Below are 15,947 nucleotides of genomic sequence, written 5' to 3'. Positions count from 1 at the left end.
TCTCACATGCATACATTTCACCCTTATACGAGCCCATGAATAACAGATGAGGAAACTCAGACACAGGGAGGTGAAGTACATTAATTTGTTCAGAATCAAAGAATAGACAGCAGATTCCAACCCTGGTAACTTTTCTGGAGTGGTTAGCAGCTATGCTAGAATATATTTTAGTGTATTAAGTAAGATGGCTCAAGATAAGAGTTGGGTGAAATATAAGTTGCAAAATAAAATTAAAAAATAAAATTATTTTTGGCCGGGCGCGGTGGCTCAAGCCTGTAATCCCAGCACTTTGGGAGGCCGAGACGGGCGGATCACGAGGTCAGGAGATCGAGACCATCCTGGCTAACACGGTGAAACCCCGTCTCTACTAAAAAATACAAAAAAACTAGCCGGGCGAGGTGGCGGGCGCCTGTAGTCCAGCTACTCCGGAGGCTGAGGCAGGAGAATGGCCTAAACCCAGGAGGCGGAGCTTGCAGTGAGCCAAGATCCGGCCACTGCACTCCAGCCTGGGCGACAGAGCGAGACTCCGTCCAAAAAAAAAACAATATATTCCAGGCTGTTACCTTGGCTTTCTTTTGTGGTGGAAACAGAGCTGGGAAGAAAAAGTCTAATATAATATAATATAATATATACAATACATAAATAAAATAAAATAAAATAATAAAATAAAAAATAAAATAATTATTTTGTTAAAAACAAATTTTTTTTGAGGCAGTTTTACTCGTTGCCCAGGATGGAGTGCAATGGTACAATCTTGGCTCACAGCAACCCCCGCTCCCTGGGTTCAAGCAATTCTCCTGCCTCAGCCTCCACAGCAGCTGGGATTACAGGCACACACCCCCATACTTGGCTAATTTTTTTTTTTTTTTTTTTTTGAGACGGAGTCTCGCTCTGTCGCCCAGGCTGGAGTGCAGTGGCCGGCTCTCAGCTCACTGCAAGCTCCGCCTCCCGGGTTCACGCCATTCTCCTGTCTCAGCCTCCCGAGTAGCTGGGACTACAGGCGCCCGCCTCGTCGCCCGGCTAGTTTTTTGTATTTTTTAGTAGAGACGGGGTTTCACCATCTTAGCCAGGATGGTCTCGATCTCCTGACCTCGTGATCCACCCGTCTCGGCCTCCCAAAGTGCTGGGATTACAGGCTTGAGCCACCGCGCCCGGCCTAATTTTTGTACTTTTAGTAGAGAGGGCGTTTTGTTATGTTGGCCAGGCTGGTCTTGACCTCAGGTGATCTGTCCACCTCAGCTGCCCAAAGTGCTAGGATTACAAGCGTGAGCCACCATGCCTGGCCTAAAAACTGTATTTAAATGTATAAAGGTGGGTTGGGCACAGTGGCTCACGCCTGTAATCCCAGCACTTTGGGTGGCTGAGGTGGGCGGATCACCAGGTTAGGAATTTGAGACCAGCCTGGCGAATATGGCGAAACTCCGTCTCTACTAAAAATACAAAAATTAGCCAGGCATGGTGGTGAGTGCCTGCAGTCCCAGCTACTGGGGAGGCTGAGGCAGAATAGTTTGAACCTGGGAGGCAGAAGTTGCAGTGAGCTGAGATCGTGCCACTGCACTCCAGTCTGGGTGACAGAGCAAAACTCCATCTCAAAAAAAAAAAAGTATAAAGTCATATACGTAGAGATATGGGTGTCAATTAAACTTTGAGTTGAAGCAAGGAAATTGGTGAGGTGGCCTTACTTCTACAGCATCTGAATTGTTACAAGAAGCCTATTACACAGACATCATAGAGTAGAAATGATAGAAAAAGGGTTTTCTCTTCATCTAAAGACCTAAGCTCCAGGAATTCAAGAACTTGAATGAATGGTTTGGCTCAATCCTTCCATAATACACCGTGGTAGCCAGGAGAGACGGAAAGAGGAAGAGGGGAAGGGGGAGAAAGATAATGCAAGATGCTCTACTGCTTGCTGGTTCTGAAGATGGAAAGGGCCAGGAACCAAATATAGGTGGCCTTTTGAAATGGAAAAGACAAGGAAAAATGATTCTGCCATCGAAAACTCCAGAAGGAACTCCCCTGATAACCTGACTTCAGCTCGCTGATTTTTGGACTTCTGACCCACAGAACTACTGTAAGCCATAAATGGGTTAAATTTGTGGTAATTTGTTAAAGTACCAATAGGAAAGTAATACAAACATGAGTATAAAAGGACAGTATTTTAAAAAATTTTTTGAGTCTGTCATCCAGGCTGGAGCACAGTGGCATGTATATATAGCTGTCTTAAACTCCTAGGCTTAAGGGACCTTCCCAAGTAGCAAGGACTACAGGTGCAAGACACCACACCCAACTTTTAAAATTTTTTGTAGAGGTGGGGGTCTCGCTGTGTTGCCGGGCTGATTTCAAACTCCTGGGATTCAAGTAATCTTCCTGCCTTGGCCTCCCCAAATTTTGGGATTACAGGACATCAGTTATTTCCTTTTCTGTATGGATTTTGGAAATCAATTAAAATGTGTCTATCATCACACTGAGCCCTATCAGAATACTTTACGTTCTTTAGAAGATAGTTACAACCACCAGATTTTAAAACCTCATTTTAATGAGACAATTCCTCCTAGCGATCACATGAAACTAACTTTTATCTCCCAACTGTGGAAACATTCCTGTGGAAATACATATTCAAGTTGAAAACTCATAAGCTCAAAAGATCTAGGATATGTACTCTAATGCCTTACTAGTATCATCCAACTTATAAACAAAGATAATCCAATGAGTGTGGGCGTTTCTATTTCTACCGTAAAGGCGTATCAAATAAAGAAAGAAAAGTCTAATAATTGCATAAAGGAATATAAAACTATTTATTAACCACTGTTCACCAGTATTTACAATAAAGTAAACAATATACAGTTGGATAACACTCTGATTACTACAAAGTTGTTCTTCCTGGCTTTTGTTAAACCAGTAAAGCAAATAACTGAAGATTGAGCCTACATGTAAGGTATCAGTTGGGGTAAAGAAAAAACATGCAGGTCAATAGGTTAGATTACAAAAGGCTGTTCACACATTTATGGCAGCAGGTCCTCAACTGCCAACATCTCTAACCATCTGATTAGGTTTATATGAGCGAAGTCTTACATATTCCATTCATCATTACCTTTTAGTCAATGTAGCAACAGGGATTTCAACATTTTGTTAAGGAATGGCTCACTAGGGAAAATTTTAAATTTTCATTTAACTTAGTTTTGTTTAGCTAGTTAAAACACACTAGCATTTGTCTAGTTTCCTCACATGGATGGAAACCTGCTGCGATGGCAGTGATAAAATTTTTCCTTCTAGGAATTTTGCAAATAAACCACTGCAATTATAGATACTTTAAAATTATCCAATTTAAATTGTCCTATTTAGAATTACTTATTCCACTTGAAATGTATGGCTTCAGGAAAATTTTCAATTTAACTTGAAGTGATTATCTCTTACTTTGGTCAGAATAATGGCATCTCAGAAACATGGGTTTACTTGTGATTTTTTGTTTGGGTGAATGCTTAAAAACAAAGAAAAATTTACGTATGCATTTTATGGATACACACACACAAAAAAACATGTAAAAAACCTAAAATGGTCCTTAGGCTTATGAGAACACAAGTTTTGATTGAGTAATGACTATGGACATTTTCCCCAACATTTAGAAAAGCTGTTCTTCAATGAAGAGGAAATAATATACCATGGTATCAAATGTTCTTTTCTGATAAAGGAAGCAACTACAGAAAGCTTTTATTTATTTGTTCAAAGTAACCAGTGCTATGGATGCAAAAAACCCCCCAACAACTCTTCCAACGCTACTTTCAAAACAAACATATCAAACTTGATTTTCATTAGGATGTAGTTATTTTGTTACACTAGTAAATCAAAATCCAAGACCCAAATTTTATATATATATATAAATATATATAAAAAAACAATGTGAACAATTATTGAGCTTCATCTTCTGGACAAGAATGCCAAGTTAGTCTCTCTTCATAAAAAGCAATTACAATTTGAGGACACTTCATATTTGCCTCTTTTGCCAGCACCAAGTCTGCCTCATCTGAATCTTTCCTGTTTTAAGAAAAAGAAAAATTCAGTTACAAGTCTAAGTTGTTTGTCAACTGACAACCATTCATTTAAAAAAATAATAGTCCAAACAAAAGGTATTAAGTGCTCCAGGAGGATTATATGTTACTTGTTGCTATGTTCTAATAAACTTCATTTTCAAAACAGGCCCCAGTTTGCTGACCCTTGCTTTAAAACACTACTAGTAGAACTAACCAGAATCATCCTCTTGGCAGATAATTTTTCCCTACCTAATGATGAAAACCATTTCACAAATTAAAAAAAAAGTCTATTCTTACTTTCAAATCTAACAGTCCCTGCATACTCACCATTTCATAAGAAACATCAATTCTCCACTGCTGTCTGTGGCACCAATGATTCTTTCAGGATCAAGACCTCTGGCAAATCCTCTTGGTTTGTCAGCCTGTTTAGAAGACATTTTTTTCATATAGCAAACTCAAGAGTATTAAATTGTTTTCATGGCGTTATTTTAAATAAACACGTTCCAATAGCGAGACAGAAACGACTAGAGCAAGAACCCATATTTAGTAATTAAAAACATCTGATTTCCATTAACAAGTAGAAAAACAACCTGAGTTTGATACTCAACGTAGAACACTTAAAATTTCCAAAAACATTCAGAATCAAAACTCAATACTGCGTTCAGTGACACCAAAGGCAGAGTTGTGTGGGCATACAGAAAAACTAATCTCTTTATTTCTGGTAATAATAAAGTCTTGAAAGTTAATATATTTCAAATTACTTCCAGGAATTAGTCTGAATTACCAATGCATTTTAAAAGCATAAACAAAACACAAACAGTGAGAAATATTAAAAATGTTAAAACTCACACCAACTATCTGTGATCATTCTAAATGATAGGAAATGTTAGAACAAACCTGTCTAACCTGCGGCCCAGGACGGCTCCGAAGGCGGCCCAACACAAATTTGTAAACTTTCTTATACTGAGACTTTCTTGTGATTTTTTGTTGTTGTTGTTGTTGTTGAGATGGAGTCTCGCTCTGTCGCCCAGGCTGGAGTGCAGTGGCCGGATCTCAGCTCACTGCAAGCTCCGCCTCCCGGGTTTACGCCATTCTCCTGCCTCAGCCTTCCCAGTAGCTGGGACTACAGGCGCCCGCCACCTTGCCCGGCTAGTTTTTTGTATTTTTAGCAGAGACGGGGTTTCACCGTGTTAGCCAGGATGGTCTCGATCTCCTGACCTCGTGATCCGCCCGTCTCGGCCTCCCAAAGTGCTGGGATTACAGGCCTGAGCCACCGTGCCCGGCCCTTTTTTTTTTTTTTTAAGCTCATAGCTGTGGTTGGTGTTAAGTCTATTTTATGTGTAGCCCTAGGCAATTCTCCTAATGTGGCCCAGGGCGGCCAAAATATTAGATGCCCTGCATTAGAAAGTACTTAATATAAACCAGTGGTTCTAAAAATGTGGTCTACAGATTCATTGGGGATTCCAGAGTTCTTTTTGGGAGGGGGTTGTGTAAGGCTCCCTTTTTTCACCTATTTGTGACTTTGGATTGTCTTCATATACCTCCACCAAAACAATACGCTACAGCAATCAAATGTGTTTAAGTAAAATTGCCTTAAGACACAAGTGGAAGATTTGTAAAAATGTAAAACGCTACCCTTCTCAACTTTTTTAGAAAAGTCATTTTAGAAATTTGTTTTAATTTCTACCATGTTAGTATTGATAGTTATAACCCATATAAACAAAAGCTCTCTGGGGATTCTCAATAATTTTTTTAGAGTATAAAGAGGCCTTGAGACCAAAAAAAGTTGGAGAACGAATGATACCAATAAATCCTTTATTCCTGTCAGAGTTTTACGTCAATGTCACAGGCTCTGGAGTAACACTGCCAGGGTGAGAATGATGGACCTACCCCACTTACGAGCTGTGTGGCTTTGGGCAAGTTAATCAACCTCTTTGTGGTTTCATAAAACAGAATTTCAGTATCTACAGCACAGGTATTTCACAGCACATTAAAAGCAAAGGATTTGGCACACAGTATGGCACATGGTAAGGGCTCAATAAGTATTGTTAAAGTTGTGTTTGATTTATTATTTAATAATTTTCGGAGACAAGGTCTTGCTCCATTGCCTAAGCTGACGTGCACTGGCATGATCACAGTTCACTACACCTTCAACTCCCAGGCTCAAGCAATCCTTCTGCTGCAGCCTTCCAAGTAGCTGAGACTACAGGAGGCGTCCACCATGTCTTGCTGATTTTTTTTTTTCTTTGTAGAGATGGGGTCTCACTAAGTTGCCCAAACTGGCCTCCAACTCCTGGGCTCAAGCAATGTTCCTGCTTTGGTTTCCCAAGGTGCTGGGATTATAGGCACGAGCCACCGTGCCTGGCCAAAACTGTGTTTCTGCTAAGCATGTGATTTACTTTCAAAACCAAATTTGTAGTCAATCTCGTTTCCTCATCTGTAATAGCGATTACACCTACGACCTTATACAGAGTTATCATGAAGGTTGTACTTCTTCGCTTCTAGTTCAAATGATCAAGTTTTAAATCATGTTTATAGTGCCTAAGCCTAGAACTTAATTCAGCACCAAGATGTTTCCCCAAATTGCCACACTAGGACAGTGGGCAAGATAAGTATAATCTGTTTTACAGTCAAGGATGTAAGTAAGAAGTTACCTGACTTGACTGAAGCCACAGAGACGTAAGTAAAGGAAAGACTGGAGCAAAACACATGTATAGTGAATCAACTGAATGTCTCAATTCATGTCAAGAAAGTGTGTAACGATTATCAAAGATTATAGACTTCAAAATCAAGGCATTGTTTGGCAATACAAAGATGACACGCAAATACTTTTTGGTGGTCAATGCCATTAATGGACTATAATCAGAAAGTTCTGTTTGCATTGTTTTTACTATAGTGCAAAGGCTTTCAATAATCTTAGTATTGTTTGTACTTAAGACTGCTAGCCTGGGATCACAGGTAATTAATGGGTCTAATCAGGGATCAAATCCATGAAACTAAGAAAAATTGCACTAGCACAACCTAAGTGGCATAAGCACTTATAGCACATTTACACAATGTAGGCTAAACCATGCCCATCCTTATTGTCCTAAATATTAAAATATTTAAAATACGATTAAGAGGCCTTTTATAAAAGTATCTGAGTTTTAAAAAAGCCATCAAAGCTGGGCTTGGTGGGGTGGCTCACGCCTGTAATCCCATCACTCTGGGAGGCCAAGGCAGCTGGATCACCTGAGGTCAGGAGTTCGAGATCAGTCTGGCCAACATGATGAAACCCCGTCTCTACTAAACATACAAAAATCAGTCAGGTATGGTGGCGCACCCTCATAATCCCAGCTACTCTGGAGGCGGAGGTTGCAGTGAGCCGAGATAGCGTAACACTGCACTCCCGCCTGGGCGACAGAGGGAGACTCTGTCTCCAAAAAAAAAAAAGAAAAAGCTGGGTGCGGTGGCTCACGTCTGTCATCCCAGCACTTTGGAGGCTGAGGCGGGAGGATCACGAGGTCAGGAGTTCAAGACCAGCCTGGCCAACATGACGAAACCCCATCTCTATTAAAAATACCAAATTAGGCGGGAGCCTGTAATCCTAGCTACTTGGGAGGCTCAGGCAGGAGAATGGCTTGAACCTGGGAGGTGGTGTTGCAGTGAGCCAAGATCATGCCATTGCACTCCAGCCTGGGCAACAAGAGCAAGTCTCCATCTCACGGTGGGGGGGGGAAGAAATCAAGCCATCAACGTTTTACAAAAGGACAGGCTGGTGGGCAGTATTTTATACTTACAGCATCTCTTTTCTTCTTTGATTTGCTGTCATCAGATTCACTGTCAGATAAAGATTTTCTTTTTGTACCATCTTTTTCTTTGCCAGCTTTCTGAGAGTTAAGAAATGCTTCAATCAACTCTGGACAATCTAAATTTTCTTCAGGTTCCCAAGTATTGTCAGCACTGTGTTTAGTTTAAAAAAAAAAAATTGATTGAATTAGACACGATTCATCACCATTATCCAGATCCATTTTAATAGACACCTGGGGGAATAAAAAGTCCTCTGTACTGCAGTACTAATAATTTCCTCCTTCCCTACACTACCCCACCCCCCGGCCTGCCTCTGCCAAAGACAGGGTCTTGCTTTGTGGCCCAGACGGGAGTGCAGTGGTGGAATCATAGCTCACTGAAGATTCCAACTCCCGGCTCAGGCGATCCTCAGCCTTAGCCCAAGTAGCTGGGACTGCAGGCATGCACCACCATGCCCAGCTAACTTAAAACACACATATTTTTTTTTTTTTTTTTTTTAATAGAGAAGGGGTCTCATTTTGTTGGCCAGGCTGGTCTTGAATTCCTCGTTTCAAGTGATCCTCCAGCCTTGGACTCTCAAAGTGCTGGAATTACAGGTGTGAGCCACTGCACCCAGGCCCTACATTCTAATTTGAGACTCCAAATTAGTAAATCCAAATTACTGGGTAGAGAACAAAAGTCTCTGCTCTGTAGTATTATTTTCATTAAAGTCTTCTTGGCCGGGTGTGGTGGCTCACACCTGTAATCCCAGCACTTTGGGAGGCCAAAGCAGGTGGATCCCTTGAGGTCAGGAGTTTGGGGTCAGCCTGGCCAACATGGTGAAACCCTGTTTCTGCTAAAATACAAAAATTAGCCGGGCATAGTGGCAAATGCCTGTAGTCCCAGCTACTCGGGAGGCTGAGGCAGGAAAATCGCTTGAACTCGGGAGGCAGAGGTTGCAGTGAGCTGAGATCACACCACTGTACTCCAGCCTGGGCAACAGGGCGAGACTCCGTCTCAAAAAAATAGAAAGTCTTTTACATTACTTATTACACTGCACATGGCGAAATGCAGTATAATTTTGCTAGTGGCCTTAAGTTTTGGGAGAAGAAAAAGGGAGGAGCCCATTCATTTCCTAAAGTTTTGCTGGGTAAAAATAATTTTTCATGTTTCATGGGCTTAATAAAGTATGGACTTATGATACATACTTAATTTCAACTAAAAATACTGGAGAATAAAACAGGCAAACGTAAATCTCCCATTCAACTCATATTTCCCAAACTGCTATGAATTAAATGTGAAGAGCAGGGAAAGCACGAGATAACAGATATGTGAAGCCCAATCACTTGACTACCATATGCTCTATCTCCAGCAAGCTCAGGAAATTGATCTCCACCTATCCATTTTTAATTGTCACTGCCTATGGAGCTTTGTGATGTAACAGGGAAGAATCAAAGCAGATAAGCACAACAAACACTAAGTGTTAAAGTATGTAATTGCTGCATGTTCAAGTTATTCACATTTTGTGAAAATTATCAAGAATCCATATCAAAGAACACAAGGAACCAGAGAGCTTAAAACATGCCCAGGCTCTACGTCTTAGGTATTAGGATATAATAAACTTAGTATAAAGCCTAGATTATATGTAATCCTGTATAAGACCCACTAGTCTATACTGTATAGCTTCAATGTTTTTTAGTACGCTCTGTGTGGAGGAAAACAAGGCAGATTATTATAATCTGTATAATATCTAACCACATTAAAATATATTACATAATAACTACACTATATAATTTTATAAATTTGACTCCCCAGGGTAATAAACTAGTCTCTAGTCTGCTCAGCTTCAACTGTACAATAAAGTCTTGGTTCTTTTTAAATAGACTTCAAATAAGATACCTAAATTCAAGGTGTCTTTACATTTAAAGACATCTATGGGAAAGCAGGTAAAAGAGCCAGGTTAAAAACAAATTCTAAAACCACTTAGCTGCAGTCAAACATACAATAAAGATGCATAAAGTTTCTTACTCTGTAAATCCCTTCCACTTCAGGAAATACTCCACTTTCCCATTCACTACACGTCGATCTAGTACTTTTTCCACCACAAATTCTTCAGGCTCTGCCTCTTCAACTTTTTTACTCTTTCCATTCTGTTTTTTTCCCATTTTTTGCTAAAATAAAACAAATGAGAAATTAAGAAATATTCTTCTTGAATTTTGGGCACATTTTCAATGCTCAATTGCTTACATTATTATTACATTCAACATAAATATTTACTTCCATATCCCAAGGCAGACAGGGAAAGATTAAAAGTCAACAGACAATAAAATAAAAGAATGCTTTATTTTGTTGATTTAGCTCAAACTTATGACCCACCACCAAAATAATACAATCAAAAACACTATCTGGAAAAATTATTTTTTTTCCAGTCTTTTTTTTTTATTGAGACAGGGTCTCTCACTCTGTCGCCCAGGCTGGAGTGCAACGGCGTGATCTCGGCTCACTGCAACCTATGCCTCCCTAGGTTCAAGCAATTCTCAAGCCTCAGCCTCCCAAGTAGCTGGGATTACAGGCGCATGCCACCATGCCGGGCTAATTTTTTTTGTATTTTTATTAGAAACAGGGTTTCACCATGTTGACCAGGCTGGTCTCAAACTCCTGATTTCAAGTGATTCACCCGCCTCTGCCTCCCAAAGTGCTGGGATTACAGGCGTAAGCCACTGCTCCCGGCCCCGTAGTCTTAAAAGACCAAGTTTACTAGAGTTTTCACTCATTTTAACAACACAGCAACTATGCAGGAAGTACTTAAAGGGTGATACAGACAAGAAAATAGTAGTGACAGGTCTTAGGTGAACCGACAGACCTAAGAGCCTCCTTCTCAATTCAAATGCTAATGTCAAAAGCTTCAATAATACAGATAAAAGGTAAGCGCAGAATGAAAACATGGTTCACGATCCTGATACCAACTGCAGGGTCAACTATGGAGACCACTAGGAGGTTAAATTAAAGGACAAGATTATTTTTCCATCTCTGTAGATAATATTTCCTACCACTTAGAACCTATAAAGCTGTCACTTCAAGAGGACAAAAGGGGAGATTTTAATTCCCTAAGGTGAAAAAAAATCCTTCCTTCCTGGTTTCTCAAGACAAAGTCTATTATTTGTAGCCAACTTCACTTTAAACAGGCATTTTTTGGTATGACACTATTTAAGAGAAGCAGGAGACCAACCTCAACCAGCTCTTTCCAATAGCTCAAGATTTGCTATGAGAGGATTAAAAATGGGGAAAATTTTTATGAGATTAAAAATGGGGGGAAAAATCCCCTAAATGGTTAATCAGAAGATCCTATGGGCAGAGAAGGAATCCACCTTAACATTTCATTTTAAAACAAATGCTACTGCCGGGCGTGGTGGCTCATGCCTGTAATCCCAGCACTTTGGGAGGCCAAGATGGGCAGATCACCTGATGTCGGGAGTTTGAGACCAGCCTGACCAACATGGAGAAACGCCGTCTCTACTAAAAATGAAAAAGTAGCCAGGCGTGGTGGTGCATGCCCGTAATCCCAGCTACTTGGGAGGCTGAGGCAGGAGAATCGCTTGAACCCGGGAGGCCGAAGTTGCGGTGAGCCAAGACCACGCCATTGCACTCTAGCCTGGACAAGAGAAAAACTGTCTCAAAAAAAAACCCCACAAAACCAAAAAACCCAAATACTATTAAAAAAAGATAAACCTTAATTGCCCAGTCACTAAAGCCATCCCACAAGTAAAGCAGCAAGCAGAAAAAAGTTAACAGCAACACCTCAAGGCTACAAAAGGATATTTCAAGCTATGCAGGCATATGAAGTGCGCAGACACATATGTAAGAAAGGCCTCAAGACTGCAAAATGACATTTCAAGCTATGCAAGCAAGCATATAGGTAACACACACACACACACACACACAATAAAAATCCCCTGGAATACAAAAAAATGCAGCAAACACCTGACTTCTTTGGATACAATTTCCAAGTCAGGTCTTATGATTCTCATTAGTCAAGATACTTGAGTACTAGGCCCAAATAGCTTTCTGCCACTGTACAGTACAAGAAGGTAGAAATAATAGTGGGAGAAGCAAAGACAAACTGGAATAGACAGAAGTGTATTAGATACCTATACTACATGAAAAACAAAACAGCTACTGCCACAAAGGGAGAAGGCTAACAAAATAAAGAGGAAGTAAAAAATAAACATACAAAATTAAAAGGATATACACTAAGGTTAAAAAAAGAAAAAAAAAAAGCAGACAAAATACCATACAGTATTTACTACTATAGCATTCATAAGCTAGTTTCAAATGCTCACCATTTTCTTTCTTTTTTTTTTTTTTGAGACGGAGTCTTGCTCTGTCGCCGGGGCTGGAGTGCAGTGGCCGGATCTCAGCTCACTGCAAGCTCCGCCTCCCGGGTTCACGCCATTCTCCTGCCTCAGCCTCCCGAGTAGCTGGGACTACAGACGCCCGCCACCTCGCCCGGCTAGTTTTTTTTTTGTATTTTTTAGTAGAGACGGGGTTTCACAGTGTTCGCCAGGATGGTCTCGATCTCCTGACCTCGTGATCCGCCCGTCTCGGCCTCCCAAAGTGCTGGGATTACAGGCTTGAGCCACCGCGCCCGGCCCATTTTCTTTTGTTGTATATGTTTGGCTTAACCCAGCACTTTTTTCCAAACGTGGATTTGAGTCAAAATAAATTTCCCATTATTTAAGTGAAATTAACAGTACACATACCTCACAACACTAATGAATTTTTAAAATGAAAAGTTAAAAAGTTTTAAAGTGGCCAACCTGTGATCCTTCACAAAATAAACTATTTAAATACCAATAAATAACAGACCCCAAAGAGTATCAATTGAGTGCAAAAACAACTTCTGTTTTCCAGGGTATCTGACTTAACACAGAATCTAACGATGGCACAAATTAAAAATCACCAACGTGCCCTTTCTAGTGTGAAACCCAGAGAGAACATATACAGACCAAAAATAAATGCTTTACTTTACCTAAGAGACATTAACATTCACCTTTACCCGCTTAAGATTAATGCAGTATGTTGCGAGTTAAATATTGTGACAACTGTAACTTTGAATTTCATGATTTTTATGTGAATATTCCAGGGTTTTAAAAAACTTGTAACATGACATGGCTGAATAAGATACAGAAAATCTAGCCTTTTCTCCCTTCTGGATCGTATTTGCTATTTCGATCTTTTTTCAAAAAAAAAAAAAAAAAACACCGCAATGAATTATATTTAAGATTCTTCTATATTTCCAAGTAAAAGATAAAGTGATCAAAGTAATTTGAAAGATTCAATAACTTTTGCTCCAACCTAGGTGCACAAGGTACCTGGTTCTTTAAATTTGGCTTTAATGAAAATACTTCTCCAGAACTCTGGGGATTTAAGGAAAATTACGCCAACCAACAAGGGCTTTATCATTTTATGTAATATTTTTCGTAATATGTAACGTTGCAAAAATGTGTGTATTTCTTTGCTTTTTTTTTTTGTTTGTTTTGTTTTTTTGAGACGGAGTGTCGCTCTGTCGCCCAGGCTGGAGTGCAGTGGCCGGATCTCAGCTCACTGCAAGCTCCGCCTCCCGGGTTCATGCCATTCTCCTGCCTCAGCCTCCCGAGTAGCTGGGACTACAGGCGCCCGCCACCTCGCCCGGCTAGTTTTTTTGTATTTTTTAGTAGAGACGGGGTTTCACCGTGTTAGCCAGGATGGTCTCGATCTCCTGACCTCGTGATCCGCCCGTCTCGGCCTCCCAAAGTGCTGGGATTACAGGCTTGAGCCACCGCGCCCGGCCAAATGTGTGTTTCTATCTGAAGATAAAAATCCTCAGCAAAATCCACATTGCACTGTCCTTCAAAGATTAAACTAGTTAAGACGCTATTAAGTCAACTCAGCAAGTATCTCCACGTAATGAATTCGTTTTGCTCCTAATTTTCCCCTATAATTATACTAGGAGAGCTGGGAAATACGTCGATGTAAATTTCTCAACCGCAAAGACGCAAAGTTACACTTTGGGGAAAAAAACCTTGGGTTAAATCCTTACACACTTTAGCTTTTCATTAACTTACCAATGTAGTTTTATTGGAGGCCATTTTTTATTGCAGACTTGAAGAACTATTACTAGAAAAATGCATGACAGTTAAGAGAAGTTTGCACGACACAGAAAAGGTAACTAAATACAAGTTCTGTTTGGATTCTAACCCCCAAGTAGGGAGCGCACATTTCAAACGTTGATACAAATCCAGAGTAGATTTGCGCTCCTATCTACATTGCTGATGATGCACGTAAGTACGTGTTCTAATCATGTGAGTCTACACTTTACTGGGGATCTTGGTACCTAAGACAGCTTCACATGGCTTAAAATAGGGGACAAATATCTTTTCCAATCTAAGTCCCATTTGTAATAAAGTCCATGTTCCATTTTTAAAGGACAATCCTTTCGGTTTAAAACCATGCACGATTACCCAAACAACTCACAACTGTAAACCTCGTGAATCTTCTCTATTCTGCAATCCCAACTTTGTTTCTGCTCAGAAACCCTCTCTCTTTCCAATCGGCAGTTATCTAACTAAAGGAAAAAACTTAACGATGCTTCAACCCCGTTTCCTGACACTTTGAAGACGCAATCACCTTTTGCATACACCCGCTCCCCCTCCGCCTCCGACCCCCTCCGCTGGAGCCCTGCGTCCCCAGGCCTAAGCGCAGGTACCCGCCCCCACCCGGGAGCGCGGGCCTCGCGGTCAGCGCATCCGCAGGGAGAAACAAAGGCCGCGGCGCGGGGGCTCAAGGGCACTGCGCCACACGGCACGCGCCTACCCCCCGCAGCGGCCACGTTAACGGGACGGCCGTCGCAACCTCGGGACAGTCCGCCGCGCGCCGCCAGGCCTCGCGGAAGCGGGACCACAAGCCGCCCTCCCGGAGGCCCGTCTCGACCCAGCCCCGCGTGGCGGCGGGGGGAGGGGGCGCCTCCGCCGGAACGCTGGTGGGGGAGGGGAGGGAAAATGCGCTTTGTCTCGAAATAGGGCGACGGTCGCCACAGCTCCCTACCCCCTCGAGGACCGAACAGTCCCCCCACTAACTGCCGGCGCCGGCCCCGCGCCAGGTCAGCCGCGAGGCCACCGCCCGACCCTCTCCAATCCTTCCCGCAGCTCCCGGCGCGGGGTCCGGCAAGGAAGGGACGGGAGCAGAGAACCGGGCCCCCGGGGCGCGTGCAGCATCTGATGCACCACCAGCGAGCGAGGGCTAGAGAGAAGGAAAACCACCGACTTCACCGCCTCTGAGCTGCTCCGGGTCGCGGGTCTGCACCGTCTCCGGCCCTGCGCGCCTACAGCTCTAGCCACATCCGAGGGGGGAGGGAGCCGGGAGCTGCGCGCGGGGCCGCCGGGGGGGAGGGGTGGCACCGCCCACGCCGGGCGGCCACGAAGGGCGGGGCAGCGGGCGCGCGCCCGGCAGGGGGGAGGGGCCGCGCGCCGCACCCGCTGGGAATTGGGGCCCTAGGGGGAGGGCGGTTGCGAAGACCGCGGCACTTACCTTTCGCAGCGTAGGGCCTGGTGGTCCCCGAGGGGAGGGAGGGGGGAGGAGGGGCGAGAACGGTGACCAGAGTCTCCTCAGCGGTGGCTTTTCTGCTTTGCAGCCTCAGCGCTGGCGCCAAAACCGGACTCCGCCCACTTCCTCGCCCCTGCGGTGCGAGGGTGCGGAATCCTCCAAACGCTTGGGGAGAGAGAGTTGGGAGCTTAAAAACTAGTACCCCTTTGGGACCACTTTCAGCAGAGACCCCTCCTGTGCCCCAGGGGTCAGCTGCATAGACGCGGGTCAGGGTTAGGTCAGTGTGGCGTGAACGGTAATTTGAGTAGAAGTTGAATCGGGTGTTTCCAGAAGGGGCCGAGTCAATCCTCCGAGTTGGACACGGAAAACGAAAAAGGAAAGGCTCATACTACGATTTTTCTGGCGGGGGCTATCAAAGGCATAGCTGCAGGGACCACCTCCCAGGTTGAGAGGGGTGGATCTCCGGGCTGCGGATTAAGCTCCTCCCGTCGGCGTTAATTTCAAACTGCGCGACCGTTTCTCACCTGCCTTGCGCCAAGGCGGGGGGCGGGACCCTATTCGGAGAGGTAG

The 15,947-nt window shown here is 42.9% G+C and overlaps 1 protein-coding gene across 4 annotated transcripts; it reads right to left on the bottom strand.

Moving 5' to 3' along the window:
- Positions 1-2,771: 2,771 nt before the first annotated feature.
- Positions 2,772-15,894, bottom strand: CBX3 (chromobox 3). Of its 4 annotated transcripts, none has more exons than XM_033193328.1 (6): positions 15,363-15,894; positions 13,901-13,952; positions 9,825-9,967; positions 7,808-7,970; positions 4,356-4,450; positions 2,772-4,032 (listed from the first exon to the last, which is right to left on the bottom strand). In XM_033193328.1, exons 2-6 carry the CDS (start codon positions 13,922-13,924, stop codon positions 3,906-3,908), a joined length of 552 nt encoding a protein of 183 aa, XP_033049219.1. In that variant the 5' UTR covers positions 13,925-13,952; positions 15,363-15,894; the 3' UTR covers positions 2,772-3,905. The 4 variants fall into 4 exon arrangements, with proteins under 4 accessions (XP_033049219.1, XP_033049217.1, XP_033049218.1 ...); XM_033193326.1 differs by lacking the exon at positions 15,363-15,894 and adding an exon at positions 15,099-15,247; XM_033193327.1 differs by lacking the exon at positions 15,363-15,894 and adding an exon at positions 14,880-15,017.
- Between the last annotated feature and the right edge of the window lie 53 nt (positions 15,895-15,947).

Source organism: Trachypithecus francoisi, unplaced genomic scaffold (genome assembly GCF_009764315.1).
Source record: "Trachypithecus francoisi isolate TF-2019V2 unplaced genomic scaffold, Tfra_2.0 Lachesis_group4, whole genome shotgun sequence".
NCBI classification, from domain to species: domain Eukaryota; kingdom Metazoa; phylum Chordata; class Mammalia; order Primates; family Cercopithecidae; genus Trachypithecus; species Trachypithecus francoisi.
This window is presented reverse-complemented; position numbering and strand designations above follow the sequence as displayed.